Here is a 20946-nt window from a genome sequence, read left to right as displayed (position 1 = left end):
ATGCAAAGATATCGAGGTACAAAATCTCAGGTTTAAAGCAATAGATAAAGAAATAGAGAAATAAAAGAAGAATTGAAGTAGTCATTTAAATGCAAAAGAAATGTAGCACCAACTTTGTGGACAGCAATTGAAGAAAATTAAAGAGAAAAGCATAATTGTAGGTGTTCCAAATTGCTGAAAAGAGAATCTGAAACAGAAAAAGGTGAAACCATGCCTTTTAAGAACATGTTAAAGGATATTGCTCAGTCAGTATGTGGTTGGTTCAATATGGCTGGACAAAGGTAGCTGGTTCGAGATAAAGTGAAGCAAGTGGACACAGTGTACAAGTACTTGGATATGCAAGTAAAATTAACAGCAATGTATTCAGTAAAACAGAAAAGAAAAAGGTTGAGGACAAAGTAATTTGTCTGTGAAAGAAAACTAACAATACATTAATTCAGAATAAAATTTGACAAATAGAAATGTCAATTGCAAGTATTCAGATTTGAAATGGATAGTACTCAGATATTTAATTTTTTTTCAAAAGACATTTATCCAAGAATGAATGTCCTTGGGCAAATAGACAGGTTAGATCAAATATTCGGGTGAGAAAAAGTAATCCTTCCATGGAAGGCAATAAAAATAACAGTCAGAATGCATGTGTGCATCGTGTAACAGATTTGGAGTGCAGCATTCGGGTAAATGACGTGGTAAATTAAGCTGATTGAATAGTGAGACTATTAAAAGAGCACAAATTTAAGATCACCATTAAAAGAACTAAAAGGGAGATTAGAGGGAAAAAAAACCTCAAGAGCTTTGCTAGACTAGAATTCTAGCCTGCAACAGTTCTGGAAGCAGAGCCCATTAGTTGTTTTAGACCATAACTAATTTGCTTGAACATGGTGAATATTAAAGCCTGTGGCAAGCAAACAGGTGAATGGGATTAGGCCAAATGTTTCATGGATGAGAAACCATCACAGATTTGATGGCACAAATGGCCTGTTTACTAGGCAACAGCTTTCCAAGACATCAGAACTAGTTTTCTCTTTGAAAATCAAAGATCTATCCATATGTTACTCCTATTCCTTTCAAAGTGGAAGCATTGTATCTTATAGTGATCACAGCACAGATGAGACTTAAAAATGTATTGGAATTCAGGGACAGTTACTGAATTAGCAATTTCTACTTTTGTTACAACTAAACCTCAACTATGGTTATTGGCCGTTTTTATGATGGTGTTATTAGCCACCATCTGTGTGTATATGACAAGAAGGAGTAGAAATACCAGAAAGAAATATTTCCAACAGATCTTCATCTATCTGGATGGTTTGGAAGAGAAATCTTTATAAAAAGGAAGTAAATTGGAGAACAAGCTTAACCCTATCTGGCTTCAGATATTGAAATTACTTGATTAAATATTGAACACATCCTGTATTATACCTTACCATCTGCAAATACAAGCTCACACTTGCTCTATAGGTTTCATAAGTTCCATTTGTTGTTGTGTTTTCAGACAGTCTGACCTCCACAGTGTTGAACATAGCTCTGTCCTCATGCCAGGTGGATTTGGTACAGATGCCTGTTTGTATGAGTGGCAGTTGTGCAAGAAGCTCACTCTCTGTGATGGCCATTACCGATTTTGCACGAGATGGAAATCGTGTCAGCACTATTAGAATTGAGCCGATTAAATCAAAAAATTTGCTGTGGCGGGGTTACTCCCCGAAGGAAATAAAGGTCAGTACCAAAGCAAGCATTTTAGTAGTTTGAACAGATGACTTCTGTATTTCACTCTCAAAAGGCATGAACATGCTCATCGAATATCGATGCGTGAAACTGTAAATCATGTACTTCAATTGAAATAAGTAAAAGTAACTCACAATTTGCAATCTCAGATGTAGTAAACTCCTGGTCCTCCTATTTCCCACCATATGAAATCAGAGAACACCATATATGGAAAAAATCCTCAGGCAATGCTGGTGTAATTTTCCAGACAACCTGCCTGGTCTAATCCTTTGATTTAGTTTGCTTCCCATATTGTTTATTTTCCCTTTTGTAACTTAGCATATTTCCTTATTTTTATTGTTTTATTTCCTCCACTGTACACACTGGGTGGGAGAAATTTATTAGTGTATTGACAAGCCTCGTGCTAATTGCTGGAAGAAAGCAAGAACTTAGTTGAACTATATTACATTCTTCAACGATATTAGTAAGGAAACTGTGATATCTTTTCCCGGGGAATTGGCGTAAATAGGTAATGCTAAGGGCTGAATTCTATGTAAAATCAGGCAAGTTTTGATCTTGGTAGCATTCATGGAGTGTTTTCTTTCCCTTAGCCCTAGAAAGTTTTCTCTCATTATTCTCTGTAACTCACCTCTTACTGGTGCAACATAACTTAAAGGTGCCCCATCTTCATTCTCACCAGAGGAAGTACTTGCCACTGCTGGGACCTTCTGGGAATCCTGGTATTGGTGCCATATCTAAAGCCCAGCCATGCACCAGGTCAAACAGTGCCAGGCAGGCAATGACTCTTCACTGAAAACAACATATGGTGGAGATCACAGCGGGTCAGACAGCATCTGTGGAGACTCTTGAGTCTAAATGAATCTTCGTCGGAGGTTTATAAAATCATGAATTGCATGGATAGGGTGACAAGTTAAGGACTTTTCTCCAGGTTAGGGAAGACAGAAACTAGAAGGCATAGTTTAAGGTGAGAGGGGAAAGACATAAAAGGGACCTAAGGGGCAACCTTTTCATGCATAGGGTGGTGCGTGTGTGGAATGAGCTGCCAGAGAAAGTGGTGGAGGTGGGTACAATTGCAACATTTAAAAGGCATCTGGATGGGTACATGAATAGGAAGGGTTTAAAAGGGATATGTGCCAAATGGGACTAGATTAATATAGGATATCTGGTCAGCGTGGATGAGATGGACTGAAGGGTCTGTTTCCATGCTGTTGACTGTGATTACTTCTGATTTGGTTTGATTTGATTGAATTATTGTCACGTGTACCTAAGTCCAGTGAAGACCTTTGTTTACGAGCAGCATAGGCAGATCACAGTGAACAAGGTCATACAGATCATAGGGTGAGAAAAAAAACGTAGACAGAGGCATACAGGTTACGTCACACAGGACGTGCGCTCGACAAGATTAACGTGAGAAAGATCAGCAATATTTGAAATATTTGATCAGTCTACATACATACAGTCTAATAACGGCTGGGAAGAAGCTGTTCCTGAACCTGCTGGTGCATGCATTCAAGCTTGTGTGTCTTCTCCCTGACAGAAGAAGTTGTAGGAGACGATTACAGAGGTGTGACGGGTCTTTGATGATGTTGACAGCCTTTATGCAACAATGAGCTGTGTAAATGGAATCCTTGGATAGAAGGGTGTCTTCTGTGATGGTCTGGGCTGTGCACACAACCTTCTGTAGTTTCCTATGGTCGTGGGCAGAGCAGTTGTCAAACCAGGCGATTATACACCCAGACCAGTGTGCTTTCAATGATGCATTGTAAAGGTTTTTGAGGGACCTTGTGGACATACCAAATTTCCTGAGTCACCTGAGGAAGAAGAGATGTTGTTGTGCCGCCTTGACCATCACGTCTACGTGGGAAGTCCAGGACAGATTGTTGGTTATTGTCATTCCAAGAAACGTAATGCTCTTGACCCACTCAACGATGGGGGTGTGTTCTCCTCCTTTCTTAAGTCAGTGATTAGTTCTAGTTTTGATGACATTGAGACAGAGGTTGTTCTTCTTGCACCACGTCACCAAGCGCTCTATCTTCTTCCTGTATTTTGACTCGACATTGTTTGATATCTGTCCAACCATGGTGGTGTCATCAGCAGAGTTGTAGGTGACGTTTGAATTTGGTAACACAGTTGTGGGTATACAGGGGCCTGAAAACACACCCTCGGGGGCCTCCAATTTTGAGGGTTATTGTGGAGGAGGTGCTGTTGTCTGTCTTCACTGATTGCGGTGTGTGGCTCAAGAAGCTGAGGATCCAATTGCAGAAGCCAGAGCCGTGACCTACCTTTGAGTTTTGTGATGAGTTTTGAGATCAGTCTTGAGGGGATAATAGTGTTGAAAGTGGAGCTGTAGTTGATAAGCAGGAGTCTGATGTAGGTGTCACAGGTGTTCCAGGGCTACATTCAGGGCTAAGGAAATGGTTTCCACTGTGCACCTGTTACATCGGTTGGCAAATTGCAATGGATCAAGGCAGGCTGGGAGACTGGGGTTGATGTGTGCTGTGGGCGGTAGTCATTAAGGCACATTGCATATGCTTTAATAGGCACGGAGATGATTGTGGCCATCTTGAAGTGGGAAGGGACTTCAGCTTGTAGGAGTGAGGGATTGAGGATGTCTGTGAATACGTCTGGCAGTTCATCTGCATTGGGTCTGAGTGCTCATCGAGGTATACTGTCCAGGTCCGTTGCTTTCCTTGGATTGACTCCGAGTTAGACCCATCTGACATCTGCAGTGGGGACATTGGGCACAAGTATGCCCAGAGCTGTCGTGGCAGGTGACATGTGGCACTGGCATTCTGCTTGAACTGAGCATAGAAACCATTGACCACATCAGGGAGGAATGTGTCTTTGTCTGCTACCCTGTTTTGCTTCATTTTGTATCCTGTACCATTGCCTCAGGCAGTGGGAATCTGTGTGGTTGGTTTAGGCCTCTAACTTGGTCCAGTACTGCCTCTTGGCTTCCTTGATGGCTTTGTGGGGGTTATATCTGGATTTTCTGTGTAGGTCTAGGTAATTTGACTTGAATGCTGCATCCTGGTCTTCAGTAGGGAGTGGATTTCCTGGTTCATCCAAGGCTTCTGATTGGGAACATTCCGATTGACTTCTTTGGTACACAGTTCCCTGTGCATTCTCAGATGATTGTGATCATTCTGTAATGACAAGTGACATGATCGAGATTGCTTGTGACTGGGATTGGTATCCCACACGGTTTCAAAACTGCATGCAATTCACATGATTAAAGATGACTTCACCCTGAACTGTGAAAAGGCCTGATTAATGCAGTTGTTCTCTGAAGGGCCTCCCATCACTCACACAAGTCAAACCCACATGCTCAGGCAGGAAATCCATGCTTAATTTGCCCACTTGGGTGTAGTTGCAGCCATTTTCCATTTACAGTGTGCAAGTTACCAGAGTATGATGAGTTATGGTCCACTCCCCAGCTTTCCGCCCCATCTGCTTCCCACACTTTCCTCCCTACCCCCCGCACTTCCCTACCCCACGTCCTGCACTTGTCTCCACCCATGTTCTGCACTTCCCTACCCCCCCCCACACCTGCTGCACCCCCTTTCCTGCACTTCCCTCCCCACCCCTTCTCACACTTCCAAATCCATCCCTTCCCACACATCCTTCCCCAACTTTCTGAACTTTCCTCCCCACCCCTTCGCTGTACGACCCTTCTCCACCTTCCTGCACTACTTCCCCTCCCCTTCTGAACTTCCCTCTCCCCACTTCTCGCATTTCTGTCCTCACCCCTTGCTGAACTCGTCCCACCCCCCTCCAATTTAACTCTTAATTTCCATCAGTAAAACTGATAAACTGCTTGTTTGCTGCTTGTTAGGGATATCTGTGCACATTACAACAATATTAAAAATTCAAAAGTAATTTAATTGGATTTGAACCTTTAAGTGTTATTCTAATAAGTTGACAAAGAACATATTTGTGCCCCCCATCCCATTTGCACTGGATAGCTCCCTCTCCATCCTCTGCTCATCCTTCCAAGTTTAGCAGCATGAGTCTATTCAATTTTAATTTCATGGTCTCTTCTGTATCTTCTGGCAATCCCAATGGGTAGCAAATGTTAGGAGGTCAGCAGGAAGGATCAAGGTTTCAGGAGGTGGTTGTCTATATGGAATAGAATTGTGGGTTATGTACTCCTACTATTCATGTAAAGAACCTTTTTATAAAAATGTTAAAGAAACATGTCTGTGTACACATGATGTATCTACTAACTTCACCAGGTGAAAAATCCAGAATAGCTTTTTCACCACGAGTTAAAATTGTAATAAGTCCCTATGATGACCTCTGACCCTTATCAGCATATAGACGTAGGAGCCCAATCAGCTTCAGGCAGGGGTACCTTGGCAAGTTAGTCACCTGATCACTGTCTGATTCAAGTAAGTTAAAAATCACACAACACCAGGTTATAGTCCAACAGGTTTAATTGGAAGCACTAGCTTTCAGAGCGCCGCTCCTTCATCAGGTGGTTGTGGAGGACGCAATTGTAAGGCACAGAATTTATAGCAAAAATTTACAGTGTGATGTAACTGAAATTATACATTGAAAAATACCTTGATTGTCTGTTGAGTCTTTCATCTGTTCAAAAACCATGATAGTTTCACTTTCCGTGTGTAAATCACAAAACCTTTTTTAAAAGTTGCATTCTTAGGTGAGCTATAACAATTGGTGTTAGCTAGACAATATGTTGAAGGTGGTAAAAACAATGACTGCAGATGCTGGAAACCAGATTCTGGATTAGTGGTGCTGGAAGAGCACAGCAGTTCAGACAGCAACCAAGGAGCAGCAAAATCGACGTTTCAGGCAAAAGCCCTTCATTAGGAATATGTTAACTCCAGTGTTCTCTGTCTATGCCCTGGTTCTAATCTAAAAAGTGAGATAACAGAGCTTTACATGAATTCATGCAGTTTTTGAGTAAAGTACAATGTAACCCTGCAAGTACAAATTCACCCCACAAAATATATGTGTGCATGTGAGTCTTTGTGTCTGTCTGTCTGTCTGGGCTGGGGGTTGTGAGTGCAAGAGAGAGTGTATATGTGTGTGAAGTGAGTGTAGAGTGACTTAAGTCTGTGAGGGGGTGCATGTGTGAATGTGGGAGTGTGTGCACGTGTCTGGGGTGGGGTTTGTGAGTGTCTGTGTGTGAGAGAGAGGAAGAGAGAGAGTGTATATGTGTGTGCATGAGTGTAGAGTGATCTAAGTCTCTGAGAGGATGCCTGAGAGAGTGTGGGGAGTGTGAGTGTTTGTGTGCGTGTCTATGTATATGTGTGTAGGAGTGTGTGTGTGTGTGTGTATAGTGCAATGGTGGTCACCTGTAATGTGACATGAACCCAAGGTCCCAGTTGAGGCCCTCCCTATGGGTACCGAACTTAGCTATCAGCCTCTGCTCGGCCACTTTTCTTTGCTGCCTGTCCCGAAGTCCACCTTGGAGGATGGTCACCCAAAGGTCTGAGGTCAAATGTCCTGGACTACTGAAGTGTTCCCCAACTGGGAGGGAACCCTCCTGTCTGTTGATTGTTGTGCGGTGCCCATTCACCCGTTGTCGTAGCCTTTGCTTGGTTTCCCCAATGTACCATGCCTCAGGGCATCCTTGCCTGCAATGTATAAGATAGACAATGTTGGCTGAGTCACATGAGTACCTGCCACATACAAGGTGGGAGGTATTCCCATGCGTAATGGTGGTATCTATGTCCACACTCTGACATGTCTTGCAGTGCCTACCGTGACAAGGTTGTATGGAGTTGGCCTGAGAGCCAGGCAGCGTGCTACAAACAATGATTTGTTTGGGGTTTGGTGGTTGTTTAAAGGCAAGCAGTGGAGGTGTGGGGAAGGTCTTGGCGAGGTGCTCATCCCCATTGATAATGTGTTGCAAGTCACGAAGAACATGGCGTAGTTTTTCAGCTCCTGGGAAGTACTGAACAACGAAGGGTACCCTGTCGGTTGCAGCACGTGTCATTACGCTTCCTTGCTGTTGCACGTCGGAACTGGCGGTCGATGAATTGAGCATCGTACCCTGTTCTTGTGAGGGCATCCCTGAGTACTTCCAGGTGCCCGTCATGTTCCTACTCATCTGAGCAGATCTGGTGTACGCGTAGGGCTTGTCTATAGGGGATGACTTGTCTATAGAGTGTGGTGCTGAGGTGTCCATCCTTGATGGAGACGCATGTGTCTCCATCAAGGATGGACACCTCACTCTACCGCAAACCCACAGACAACCTCACAATGCCACACTTCTCCAACTTCCACCCAAAACATATTAAAACAGCCATCCCCTATAGACAAGCCCCATGCATACACCGGATCTGCTCAGATGAGGAGGAATGTGACGAGCATCTGGTAGTACTCAGGGATGCCCTCACAAGAACAGGGTACGATGCTCAACTCATCGACCGCCAGTTCCGACGTGCAACAGCAAGGAACCGTAATGACCTCCTCAGGAGACAGACATGTGCTGCAACCGACAGGGTACCCTTCGTTGTTCAGTACTTCCCAGGAGCTGAAAAACTACGCCATGTTCTTCGTGACTTGCAACACATTATCAATGAGGATGAGCACCTCGCCAAGACCTTCCCCACACCTCCAGTGCTTGCCTTTAAACAACCGCCAAACCTCAAACAAATCATTGTTTGTAGCAAGCTGCCTGGCTCTCAGGCCAACTCCATACAACCCTGTCACGGTAGGTGCTGCAAGACATGTCAGAGTGTGGACATAGATACCACCATTATGCATGGGAGCATCTCTCACCTTGTATGTGGCAGGTACTCATGTGACTCAGCCAACGTTGTCTATCTTATACGTTGCAGGCAAGGATGCCCTGAGGCATGGTACATTGGGGAAACCAAGCAAAGGCTACGACAATGGGTGAATGGGCACTATACAACAATCAACAGACAGGAGGGTTCTCTCCCAGTTGGGGAACACTTCAGTAGTCCAGGACATTTGACCTCTGACCTTCGAGTGACCATCCTCCAAGGCGGACTTCGGGACATGCAGCAGCGAAAAGTGGCCGAGCAGAGACTGATAGCTAAATTCGGTACCCTTGGGGAGGGCCTCAACCAGGACCTTTTTGGGTTCATGTCACATTACAGGTGACCACCATTGCACTATATACACAGACACAGACACACCTCTATACACACACCCACTCACATATACACAGACACTCACACACACCCTTACAGACACACATTCCCACACTCTCCCAGGCATCCTCTCAGAGACTTCAACTACTCTACACTCATGCCTACACAAATACACTCTCTCTCACAGACACTCACAACCCCCCACCCCAGACACGTGCACACACTCCCACATTCACACATGCGCCCCCTCACAGACTTAAGACACTGTACACACATACACTCACTCTCTCACACTCTTAACACCCAACCCAGACAGGCACACATATATTTTGTGGGGTGAATTTGTACTTGCAGAGTAACATTATACTTTGCTCAAAACTGCATGGATTCATGTAAAACTCCGTTATCTCACTTTTTAGATTAGAATCAATCTAAACATCATGACATTGACAGAGAACACAGGGGCTAACACCTTCAACATATTGTCTAGCTAACACCAATTGTTACAGTTAACCTGAGCATGCAACTTTTTTAAAAAAAGTTTTGTGATTTACACATGAAAGGAGCGAAACTATCATGGTATTTGAACAGATGACAGACTCAACAGACAATCAAGGTATTTTTCAATGTATAATTTAGTTACATCACACTGTAAATTTTTGCTATAAATTCTGTGCCTTACAATTGCGTCCTCCACAACCACCTGATGAAGGAGCGACGCTCCAAAAGCTAGTGCTTCCAATTAAACCTGCTGGACTATAACCTGGTGTTGTGAGTTTTAACTTTGTACACCCCAGTCCAACACTGGCATCTCCAAATCACGATTCAAGTAACTTTAACTCTTGGCTGTGTACATTTGATGTTTAGGGTGTAGGTTTGCTCGCTGAGCTGTAGGTTTGACATCCAAATGTTTCATTACCTGGCTAGGTAACAACATCAGTGGCGACCTCCAAGTGAAGCGAAACTGTTGTCTCCTGCTTTCTATTTATGTTTGTCCTGGATGGGGTTTCTGGGGTGTGTGGTGATGTCATTTCCTGTTTGTTTTCTAAGGGGTTGATAGATGGTATCTAGATCCATGAGTTTGTTTATAGCGTTGTGGTTAGAGTGCCAGGCCTCTAGGAATTCTCTGGCATGTCTTTGCTTAGCCTGTCCCAGGGTAGATGTGTTGTCCCAGTCGAAATGGTGGGTTTTTGTTTCCTCCGTGTGTAGGGCTACGAGGGAGAGAGGGTCGTGTCTTTTTGTGGCTAGCTGGTGTTTGTGTATCCTGGTGGCTAACTTTCTTCCTGTTTGTCCTATGTAGTGTTTCTGGCAGTCTTTGCTTGGAATTTTTGTAGATGACATTGGTTTTGTTCATGGGTTGTACTGGGTCTTTTAAGTTTGTTAGTTTTTGTTTGAAAGTGTTGGTGGCTTTGCATGCTATTACGATTCCGAAGGGTCTTAGATGTCTGGCCGTCATTTGATGTCCTTTAATTGCACTGGAAAAAATTTTGACGACTGTCAACTCAGGAGAAACACCTCTAAGGCTACATTTTTGAAGCAAAGTCATAAACTTGTATTAACATATTATGGAAGTTTAATTGTATATCGTCCTTGCCAACCTAAATTGGGCAGTAAACTAATCTGTACACTTGAATGAACTGCCATTAAAAACAATGAGTATGTTTTTAACTTCACTTCTAAACAAACAGCATTTAATTATTCAGAATGCTCCTGTTTAAAGTGGAAGCTGTAAATATTTGCAGAGCTGCTGAGTAGATTAAGTCAGTTGAATGTACATTTCACAGTCTGAGTTCTGTTCACTGGTGCCTGAAACACATTAAACAGAAACGACTCACACACTCCACTTAAGTGGTGTTAGATCAAGATGTGTTTGGTGCAAGGTTTTTAATCTGTAAAGAAACAACAGTAACGAGATACCCAGTGATTAATTTTTTGAGCAGCTCTGTAGTAATTTTCCACACAAAACAATGTGCCAATGAGAGTGTAAAATCCATGCACTGAGTTGCGTGAGCTGTGTAAATTTAAAATGAGATGTACTTTGAAGCAGATTACATTCTGAAATATTAAAATATTTGAAATTGTGTTCCTGATGAAAGAACTTAAATTATGAAAGTCACTACTCACACTGAATAATTATTTGTTTGCAGATCCTTTTGTAATGTGATATTATTGGCAGTTCATTTCTTTGTGTCATTTGTAAATTTAGACGAGAGGCAAAACTTAATAGTTACTTTTAGAGCATAGGTTGTACTATAATTTCTCTTCTTTATTTATTTTTATTCACATAGGTGATCGTTCAAGACCTCCCAACAGGATATTGTTATTCTTTCACTGATCCCCATATTATCACTTTTGATGGCAGGTCAGTTTTTAACGACATCAAAGTTGCTATATTTCATGAGGAATTCTGTGTTCATCAAGATGTCAGATGCCATTATTAGGAATTAAACATTTTTTTTAACATCTAGTTTCAGTACTAGAATCTGCTATTTGAGATGTTCTTTGCCATTTAAGGTTAGACACATGCAGTTGGGTTTTACATGGTTCTTGGTTGGAAAATCAGGTTGAACTCACCTCTGCTGGCTCAGGAGCCATGAATGGATTTTATGGACATAGGTAATTAGTTGAGTGAGGTTGTGACTTTCATCTGCCATGTGGGAGAATACCCGTGACTAGATTAGATTAGATTGCTTACAGTGTGGAAACAGGCCCTTCGGCCCAACAAGTCCACACCGCCCCGTCGAAGCGCAACCCACCCATACCCCTACATCTACCCCTTACCTAACTATGGGCAATTTAGCCAATTCACCTGACCTGCACATTTTTGGACTGTGGGAGGAAACCAGAGCACCCGGAGGAAACCCACGCAGACACGGGGAGAATGTGCAAACTCCACACAGAGGAGCTGGCGCTGTGAGGCAGCAGTGCTAACCACTGTGCCACCGTGCCGCCCGTCTGAAAGAACCCCTGGCCAAACAGTTGACAACAGCTCATCAGTCTCAGCTGCACCAGCAGGAGTGGTGGTCACTGCTGGGACTGCAGCCTGTCACTGAACAAGAGTGAAGGAGTGGCCTGATTTGGATGGTAAATGGGACACTCTTCCCTGGCTCTTGGGCAGGTTGTGGACAGGGAGTGGGGCTGCAAATGTTGCCTTGGAGGGCGATCAAAGCTTTGCCACAAGGTGCCTAAAACAGAACACCTCTTCTGGGTGTGCTGGAGAATGTACAAAAGTGCACGTGGAGTGAAAAGTAGGGATTCTTTTTCTTGTACCCTGAAAGGGAAACCAGTAGAACTTGCAAGTGACATAGACTGCTCTGAGACATCTTGTGTGCTTCAAAAAGAAGGTCCAGTTTGTTCATTTCAAGTATGACTGTTTCTTACTAGTTTTTTTCTCTGGGTCATGATTCAATTGTAATTCTTTGAAATGAAGTCCTCTCCCAAAATTCTGTGTTTTTTTCTGTATTCTGAAATTTCAGATATGTATACCCTCAAAATGAATGACTAATCCATAAAATTGATATCTGCAAGTTTCTGCCCAATCTCTGATCTTCCATAAACTCGTGCCTGTGCTGATTCACCTGGGCTAGCAACACAGCTCTGATTTTCATCCGTGTCTAGCTGTGGTGGCTATGCCTTCAAATGCCTCATCTGTTATGTCGGAATTCCTTCAGTGAAGTCGTCCAAAGCTCCATCTCTTGTATTTACTTCAAAATTTTGTTTAAATGCTACATCAGTAACCCATCTTTTGAACATCCATTTTAACATTGTCTGATGTGGCTTGGTGTCAGATTTTGTTTGATATCACTCCACTGAAGTCCCCGAGTAAAGCATTCTAACTATGTTAACGGAGCTATATAAATGCAAGTTGTTATTATGCATCTTAAATCTCAGAGCAAAATGTGTAGCCTACAGCAAGTGATTTATTCATTTGGAATGCATAAAGAGATGGAGGAGATCAAACATAATTGTACAGCTGTCAGCTGGGTGGAGCAAAACATATACAGTAGATAATTGGGTTCGAGTTACAGGAAATGTCCGCTATCTGTATTGATGTAAGCTTCAATGTGATAGTTAGAATAAGAACACTTTGAACATTCACAACAAAAGAAGTGGTTTATTTTTCATCATTTGATCAGAAATCATTATCTGGAGTCTTTATTAAAATGAATTCAGCATGCCTCCACATTTATCATGAAACGTGATGTCCTTGCCATGTACTATTGCTTCAGAAAAATACCCAGACTATATGACATTTGATTTTTTTTTCTAACCTTCCAACAACATCAATGTTCCAGGGTGCTTGATCAAGATGTAAGGGAAACAATAGGCACTGACTGAAAGATGGAGATATCAAGAGAAGTGTTTGAAAGTTCAGTGAATATTTTAGGGTAGATGTTAAAGACAAAGAGATAGATAAATGGATGCAGGGGTTTAGGGAGGCACTTCTGGAGTACACAGGCAGCTGGAAACAAAGCTACTAATTGTAGGATAAAAGGAGTGAAGAATACGCTTGAAACCAAACTTATAGAAACAGAGTCTGACTGTGGATGGAGGCCAAGATAATATATCACTGGGTGAGTAATGGCTCGAAGCAATTTAAAGACAAGGATTTCATATTGAGGTTCTGGGAGCTGGTGTAGGTCACAGAGAATGGGATGAATGGGTAAACAAGTCTTGGTGTGTTATGGAATGTGAATAGCAGAGTTTTGGTTTTGAGTTGAGGTTCATAGAGGGTGAGGAGAAGTTTGGAATAGTGCAGCCTGGAGGTGAAGAAGGTACGAATAAAGTTTTCAGGACTAGACAAGCTAATGTAAGGAGTAGGTGGACAATTTTAAAGAAGCACAAATAGGCAGACTTTGTTAAGAACATAGTCTTAGAAGCTCATTGAGATGGGATTACACCCGCAGAGAGTACCCATGTGCAAAGGTGAAGAGTTATATTAGGGGTTTCCAACATAGTCCCAGTTCCTGACTGCATTTGAAAACATCTAGAAAGTTACATGTCTCGGGAACCCTGTCTAGCTCCATTTGGATTTAGTATGCTGAGAGAAGGTTCCACTTATTGCCAGTTGAGAGGTTTTAATCTTAGTGGCTTGAGGTGGATTGAAATCTGGTTCCATTCTGAAAACACTGTTCACATCATTGCACCAACTAAATTTTCACATTTTTTTTCATCCACTTCTGAGAACAGCTGCCTATTTAAAGAAAACAAACTGGACTACCAAAGTAACTGCATTACATATTGAAGGTTATAATGACTTTCCTGATTTTAAACTTAAAAGTACTGCTATTAGTCACTCTGCCACCTTGCAGTGTGAAAAGGAGAACTTAATTTGAAACGCAGTTTGTGTCAGGAATGTATTGTTGCCTGATATCATTAACTATCTATTCTACAGCAGTAGACTTTCGATGTGTTGAGTGAGTGAAGCATTATTTATTCTTTGCAGTTGACAGCTTACATGTTGTTTATCTTATTTATCTAGATGGCAGCTGGGAAAATAATGCCCACACATTCTTAGTGACATCTGGCCTGTGTATCTCCTTTTATGAACTGGAATTGTCTACATCAAAAATTTATTCTTTTCAATAAGGAATGTTATGAATATATCTTTTTTAAGGCACTGTGATATTTATTTTGAGTACCTTGAGTTGTCACTTCAATCTAGTTGTCCAATATAGTTTATTATATAAAATGTTAGATATATAGCATCTTTGTGGCTGCTGAATTTAATTTGTCACCACATTTTACTTCAGTCTTTGATAGAATATGGGATAGGGCACAGTTGAACAAGTTTAGGGATTTAGACCATATTTCTGCTCTGATAGAGTCATAGAATCCCTACAATGTGGAAGCAGGCCATTTGGTCCATTGAGTCCACAATGACCCTCCAAAATGTATCCCATCCAGACTCACCTCCCTACCCTATCCCTGTAATCCTGCATTTCCGATGGCCAGCCAACATAGCCTGCACATCCCTGGACACTGCGGGCAATTTAGCATGGCCGATACATTTAACCTGCAAACCTTTGGACTGTGGGAGGAAACCGGAACACCGAGAGGAAACTCTGAAAGTGATTCCATGATTCTAGAATAAGTTTTCATTCTTTCTTTTTCTTAACCACAGTCTTTGGATGGAAAATACTGTTGCATTGCTGCTGAAGACAGTTACAGAAACAGCACACTCTCTCCTAGTGGTGCATTTTGCTCGTGGCATGTCTTACATGGACCCAAACATGGGAGTGTATTCGTGCATGTTTCCTAATGCGTACTGGAATCAATTGAGGTCTGTCACAGCCTTGCCCAGCCCTACTGGTTGACGTGACCCCTGACATCCTAATTTGCCCTATGCAGCTCCATTGGACAAATTCTGTCTTCAATCATGAAAGAACATAGGTTCATCAGCAAGAGAGGCCCAACCCTGGCATCACCTAAGGTGAGGTGATGGCCTAGTAGTATTATTGCTGAACTGTTAATCCAGAGACCCAGATAATGTTCTGGGAACCTGGGTTCAAATCCTGCCATGGCAGATGGTGGAATTTGAATTCAATAAAAATCTGGAATTAAGAGTCTAATGATGACAATGCAATCCATTGTCAATTGTTGGAAAAACCCATCTGGTTCACTGATATCTTTCAGGGAAGGAAGCTGCCATCCTTAATTGGTCTGGCCTACATGTGACTCCAGACCTACAGCAATTTGGTTAACTCTTAACTGCCCTATGGGCAATAAATGCTGCCTAGTCAGCCACGCCCTCATCCCATGAATGAATAAAAGAAAAAGCTGCTACCACCTTTAAGAAGGGATCTGATTGAGACATATAAGATTATTAAAGAATTGTCACTCTGGAAGGATATTTCTGCTGATGGGTGAGTCCGGAACCAGAGGACACAGTTTAAAAATAAGGGGTAGGCCACTTAGAATAAAGTTGAGGAGAAACTTCACCCAGACGGTGGTGGATATATGGAATGCTGTGCCCCAGAAGGCAGTGGAGGCCAAGTCTCTGGATACTTTCTTGAAAGAGATGGATGGAGCTCTTGAAGATAGTGGAATCAAAGATTATGGGGATAAGGCAGGAACAGGATACTGTGCATGATCATCTACATGATCAATCATGGTCATAATGAATGGTGGTGCTGGCTCGAAGGGCTGAATGGCCGACTCCTACACTTATTATCTATTGTCTATAAAGAGCCAGACACCCCAGCTTACAGATCAGATGCATTTAAGTAACCTTTGTCTTTGTAAACTGCCTCAAAGCACAGTGGAATGTTTTTGGAGATGCTGGGTCAAGTTGGATTTGGCAGGGAGTTTTGCTACATCTTGGCCTGGTGTACCCAGTTATATCCTGTGACTTAGTTGCTGGCTGTGAGTGTCAGATTAAATGAGGTCCTTTTGATTAGCAGTATGCTATTGCCCTTCCTCCTTTTCCTGGGATGGCACTGATGAGGGGAGCATGTTTGAAGGAAGTAGGTTGAGGTGAAAAGCAAGTGGTCCAATGATCACACCATCTGCAACTCCAAAGTTATGACACACATCAAGATGATTTGCTGGGAGTTGAGTAGGGGCACAGACAATATTTTTAGTGACTCTGTCATCGGCCCTGTCAAAGCTGACACCATGACATTTGAAACTGCCTCTTCTTTACATTGAATTGAATTAGCTTTTGTCCCATGTACCCACCCAAAGGCAGTGAAAAGTTTACAAGTTGTCAATTACGGCACCATCTTGGGTACAGATTCTTCAGAAAAACAATTAGAAACATACAGAAATAAGCCCAGCATTACAGATTGTGGCAATAAATTAGAAAATAGAGAAATAAACAGACCAGAACAACAGTCCTTCCAAATCTGTCCACACTGGCACCTGGTCTCCAGTCCACATCAGGCCTTCACTCTAGATCGCTTCACCTCAAGGCTCTCATGACTGGGAGATTGGTTTTGAATCAACATGGAAGTCCACGCTGAGGCCATGTCAGGCTAAAAGACCACCATGCCAGGTCGGGAAACTGCCATGCCAGGCCACAAGATGTGCAATTGTTTTTGCTTCTGCCTGTTCTGCTCTTCTCCTTTCCTCTCTCTTCCACTCTGTCTTGCAAGTGAGTGAGCAGAATCTCGGGCATTGTGTGTGTGTGTGTGTGTGTGTGTGTGTGTGTGGTGGGGCCGGGGTGGGGGGGGAGGGAGGAGTGAATGGTGCTATGCTTGCCAAGGCCGAATAGCTGAACGTATGTGGATGCAGTGGGAGCTGAGTATGGAGGCCTCATTTGAAATGTCCCCTCAGAATGTCTGCGCATTTCCACTTGCTGACCTGTCCCAATAGCTCCATCAAAAACTGTAACTCATCTTGTCAGGAGGCATTGAGGGCTTTCACAACTTGACATTGATCACAGCAGTTGAATTAAACCATGGGGCCCTCTCGCCAGCCCACAGTCGCAGTCTCTGTTTATATCGGTTAGGGAGGCTTGAGGTGGAGTTTTTTGAAGAGGAAAAATCAAAAGAGAAAAGCTAAAAGCATGTTGAAGCCATAGTAAAAGGTGGATGGGAACAAAATGAAGGTTCTGGGCAACCTATTACTGTCAACACTTTTCGGTTCAAAGATCACTTTTGACTTCATCGAAGATATGTCCGTGGATTTGCAATTGAAAATCATTCCTGAGGATTTAGTCCTAAAGTCAGGAATATCGCCAAGTTTTGGACTCTTGCTGCTAAAGCAGCTTGACTTGAGGCAAATCTTCTTTTATCCCAGATACAGACACTGTTGGAGTAGCTGTCTTGTTATCATCCTACACCAACAGAGGTCAGGCATTTTTCAGAACTGTGTGAAAATCCTCCTGTGAAACCAATTTTCTCTAAGCTCCAGCAAAACATTTTGGCAACAAATCAGCAAATTACAAGGTTACTTATCAGCTCAGATAGTAGCAGTGAAAAAATTAGATGATTCTGAAAACGCAACTGCTGTTATGCAATCTATTCTTTCCACAACAATGTATCTTCACCTTCAAAATGACATTAGAAAAGAAAGATAAAGCTAACGGCATTATGCTTGAATGTGCAAAGCATTCACAACAATACTAATGAATCGTTGATAGACAGAAATGAGCAACAATTAAAATCAAAATAAAATTGATCTTCAAAGATCTGGAAAAATGAAACAAAGTGCTGGAGCACCTCAGCAGATCCGGCAGCATTTGGAGAAAGAGAAACCAAACTGATGATTAGAGTTCAGAATGAGTCTTGTTTGGAACACTGAAATGAATAAGTTTGGTCTGGGAGTTATTGTGGAGACATAGCTGCACAGTGAAAACATTGGGAATTAAATGTTTCAGGATTCTTAACTTTTAGATGAGATAGACAACTTGGGAAGGAGAAGCTTGGTAATGAAAGATGGATTGAAGAGCCATCTAATTCAAGAGAAAAAGCCTTGAAATGTAGTTCGACTGTAATCAGATAAGTACAACAAGGGCAGAGAAAATGGTACAAGTATTTTGAGTTATCTAGTATTAGTTGTATTGTAAGGCAGAGTATAAATCAGGAAACAAAAGTGCACGTAACAGTGTCTTACACTAATCAGATGAACATCAATATTCATATTGTCTGAGCAAAAGAATTTGCAGTAATAATTTAGGGAGCTAGTTCATCAAACGTACACACAGATAATCAGCTGTATCTATTTGTCAGAGAATCAACTAAGAAACAAAAGAATTTAGATTGGTGCTAACCTATCTGAATGGCTGACTGAACTGGTTGTTGCCGCTACATATATCAAATATTTCTGAAAACCACTTCTGGACAGACTTAAATCAATTTTTTTTTTGGATCAATATATTCGATCTGATCCTACCAAAATAAAAGACATCCAGAAAGTGCCTACAAAACAAGACAAAGGTGAGTTACAATGGTATTTTGTTTTCTTCCAGTTTTTATCCCTACATATTCCGAATTTTGGAACCAAAGTATCTCTTGTTTGAGATCTGTGTTACGAAACTATATCATATTTATGGTGGGAAGATCACCATATATCTTTCAATCCTGAAAGTCCAGCATGATCTTCAATCGTTATCTTCCAACAAAAATGTTTTTCAGTATGATGATCCTTCCAAGCTTAATCTTTTGAAGTAGATGTATTCCACAAAAGACTCTATTATAGGAAGACAGTCTTGTTATTTGGTTCTAACCTCTTTATGACGGCTCAGACAACCTTCTATAACATTGAAAGTAAAGCTCTCATTCTAGTTTTTGATATGCAGAGATTCCATATTCCTATTTGGCAAGTAGTTATATTGTTTGTACTGACCAAATACAATTGGAAATGATTGTCAATAACCCCTCCTAAGTACACCTCTCTGTCTACAACAGCTACAAAGGATACAGTTGTGAATTACTATACACACCAGCCTCTCAGATAATTTCCACGTTTAACTAGAAACTAAGCTATTTCCCTGGACTTACAGCTGAATATTATTGAATCAGAGTTTGAAGGTAGTCTTCACATCAATATCATTCATTTTGGTTATAACTAAGCAGAGCATGTTCAACAAATTAGGTCATTTGAGGTCCAGCTGCAACAGCTCAAGAAAAGCATCATTAGAGTGATCCAAACATATGGAACAGGATGCTGAGTGAACATATTCCTATCCACTCAGAGAAAAACTAGAGCTCTTAAAACTAGGAATGTAATTTTCAAAGCTAAACAAGTGAGTATTCCACAAGCTCTACTTGAAGATGTGCTTGACCATGTACCTGCAGATTACATGGACACAGAAAATTCACAGGATTAGCAGGTATCTGATAGCCTGGCATCAGTAAGATACTGCTCAACTGAAATCACGTGAAACATCAACTCGATCAACTTTAACACCCAAGAAAACCTTTTATCCCACATTCAATTCCTTCTGATGCAAGATCACAAACAATATTTTCCACATCTAAGGATATGACCACATCAGAGTGATTGACTTTGACCAATTTTTTGTGAAGTGAAACCAAAAGAGTGCAACAGTTGTTGGCTTGTTAATCACCATATTTAATATTCTGGTGTTCCTAAGTATATTGCGTCCAACAATGGTCCACAAAACATTTGTGAAACCTCCAGGATGTGCCGGAAGGGGGTCTTCATCACATCACCTTTACTCCTCCCTATCCTGAAGTCCATAATCATTGATTGCAAAACTGCATATCAAGATTGACAGCCTGCTAAGTCTCTGTGCTAATCCTCAAAGCAATGGTCTACCCTTGCTGGCAGGACTCCTGTTTGGAGGACAGATCTACATAGTTCTTCGTTCATAAACTGGTAGAAGTGATCATTACAAGAAGGATGGATTGCACTTAAATTGGAAGGGGACTAATATACTGGCAGGGAGATTTGCTAGAGCTGCTTGGTAGGATTTTAAACTAGAGGGTGTTGGGGATGGGGGTGGAATCCAGGGAGGTAATGAGGAAAGAGATCAATCTGAGACTGGTACAGTTGAGAACAGAAGCGAGTAAGGGACAAGTTAGGATTGATCAATTAAAATGCATTTATTTCAATGCAAGTGGCCTAACAGGGAAGGAAGGTGAACTCGGGACATGGTTAGGAACATGGGACTCGGATATCATAGCAAATACAGCGACATGACTCTGGGATGGACAGAACTGGCAGCTTAATGTTCCAGGATACAAATGCTACAGGAAGGACAGAAAAGGAGGCAAGAGAGGAGGGGGAGTGACGTTTTTAATAAGGGGTAGCATTACAGCTGTACTGAGGGAGGATATTCCCAGAAATACGTCCAGTGAAGTTATTTGGGTAGAACTGAGAAATAAGAAAGGGATGATCACCTTATTGGGATTGTATTATAGACCCCATAATAGTCAGAGGGAAATTGAAAAACAAATTTGTAAGGAGATCTGTTATCTGTAAGAAAAATAGGGTACTTATGGTAGGGAATTTTAACTTTCCAAACATAGACTGGGACTGCAATAGTGTTAAGGGTTTTGACGGAGAGGAATTTCTTAAGTGATTCAGTATGTGGATGTACCTACCAGAGAAGGTGCAAAACTTGACCTACTCTTGGGAAATAACTGAAGTGACTGAAGCGTCAGTGGGGGAGCACTTTGGGGTCAGCGACCATAATTCTATTAGTTTTAAAATAGTAATGGAA

The 20946-nt window shown here is 41.9% G+C and overlaps 1 protein-coding gene across 6 annotated transcripts in view; it reads left to right on the top strand.

The window, feature by feature from the left end:
- Nucleotides 1-20946, top strand: part of LOC140482362 (von Willebrand factor D and EGF domain-containing protein) — a 303821-nt gene that overhangs the window by 119156 nt on the left and 163719 nt on the right. For all 6 annotated transcript variants that reach the window (XM_072579721.1, XM_072579723.1, XM_072579720.1 and 3 more), the window contains 2 exons: nt 1493-1713; nt 11102-11175. In XM_072579721.1, coding sequence (XP_072435822.1) covers nt 1493-1713; nt 11102-11175 — 295 coding nt within the window. The remainder of the gene's footprint in view (nt 1-1492; nt 1714-11101; nt 11176-20946) is intronic.

The sequence above is a fragment of the Chiloscyllium punctatum genome, chromosome 10 (assembly GCF_047496795.1).
Source record: "Chiloscyllium punctatum isolate Juve2018m chromosome 10, sChiPun1.3, whole genome shotgun sequence".
Taxonomy (NCBI): Eukaryota; Metazoa; Chordata; class Chondrichthyes; order Orectolobiformes; family Hemiscylliidae; genus Chiloscyllium; species Chiloscyllium punctatum.
Note: the sequence above shows the minus strand (reverse complement) of the source record. Positions and strands in the feature narration are given on the sequence as shown.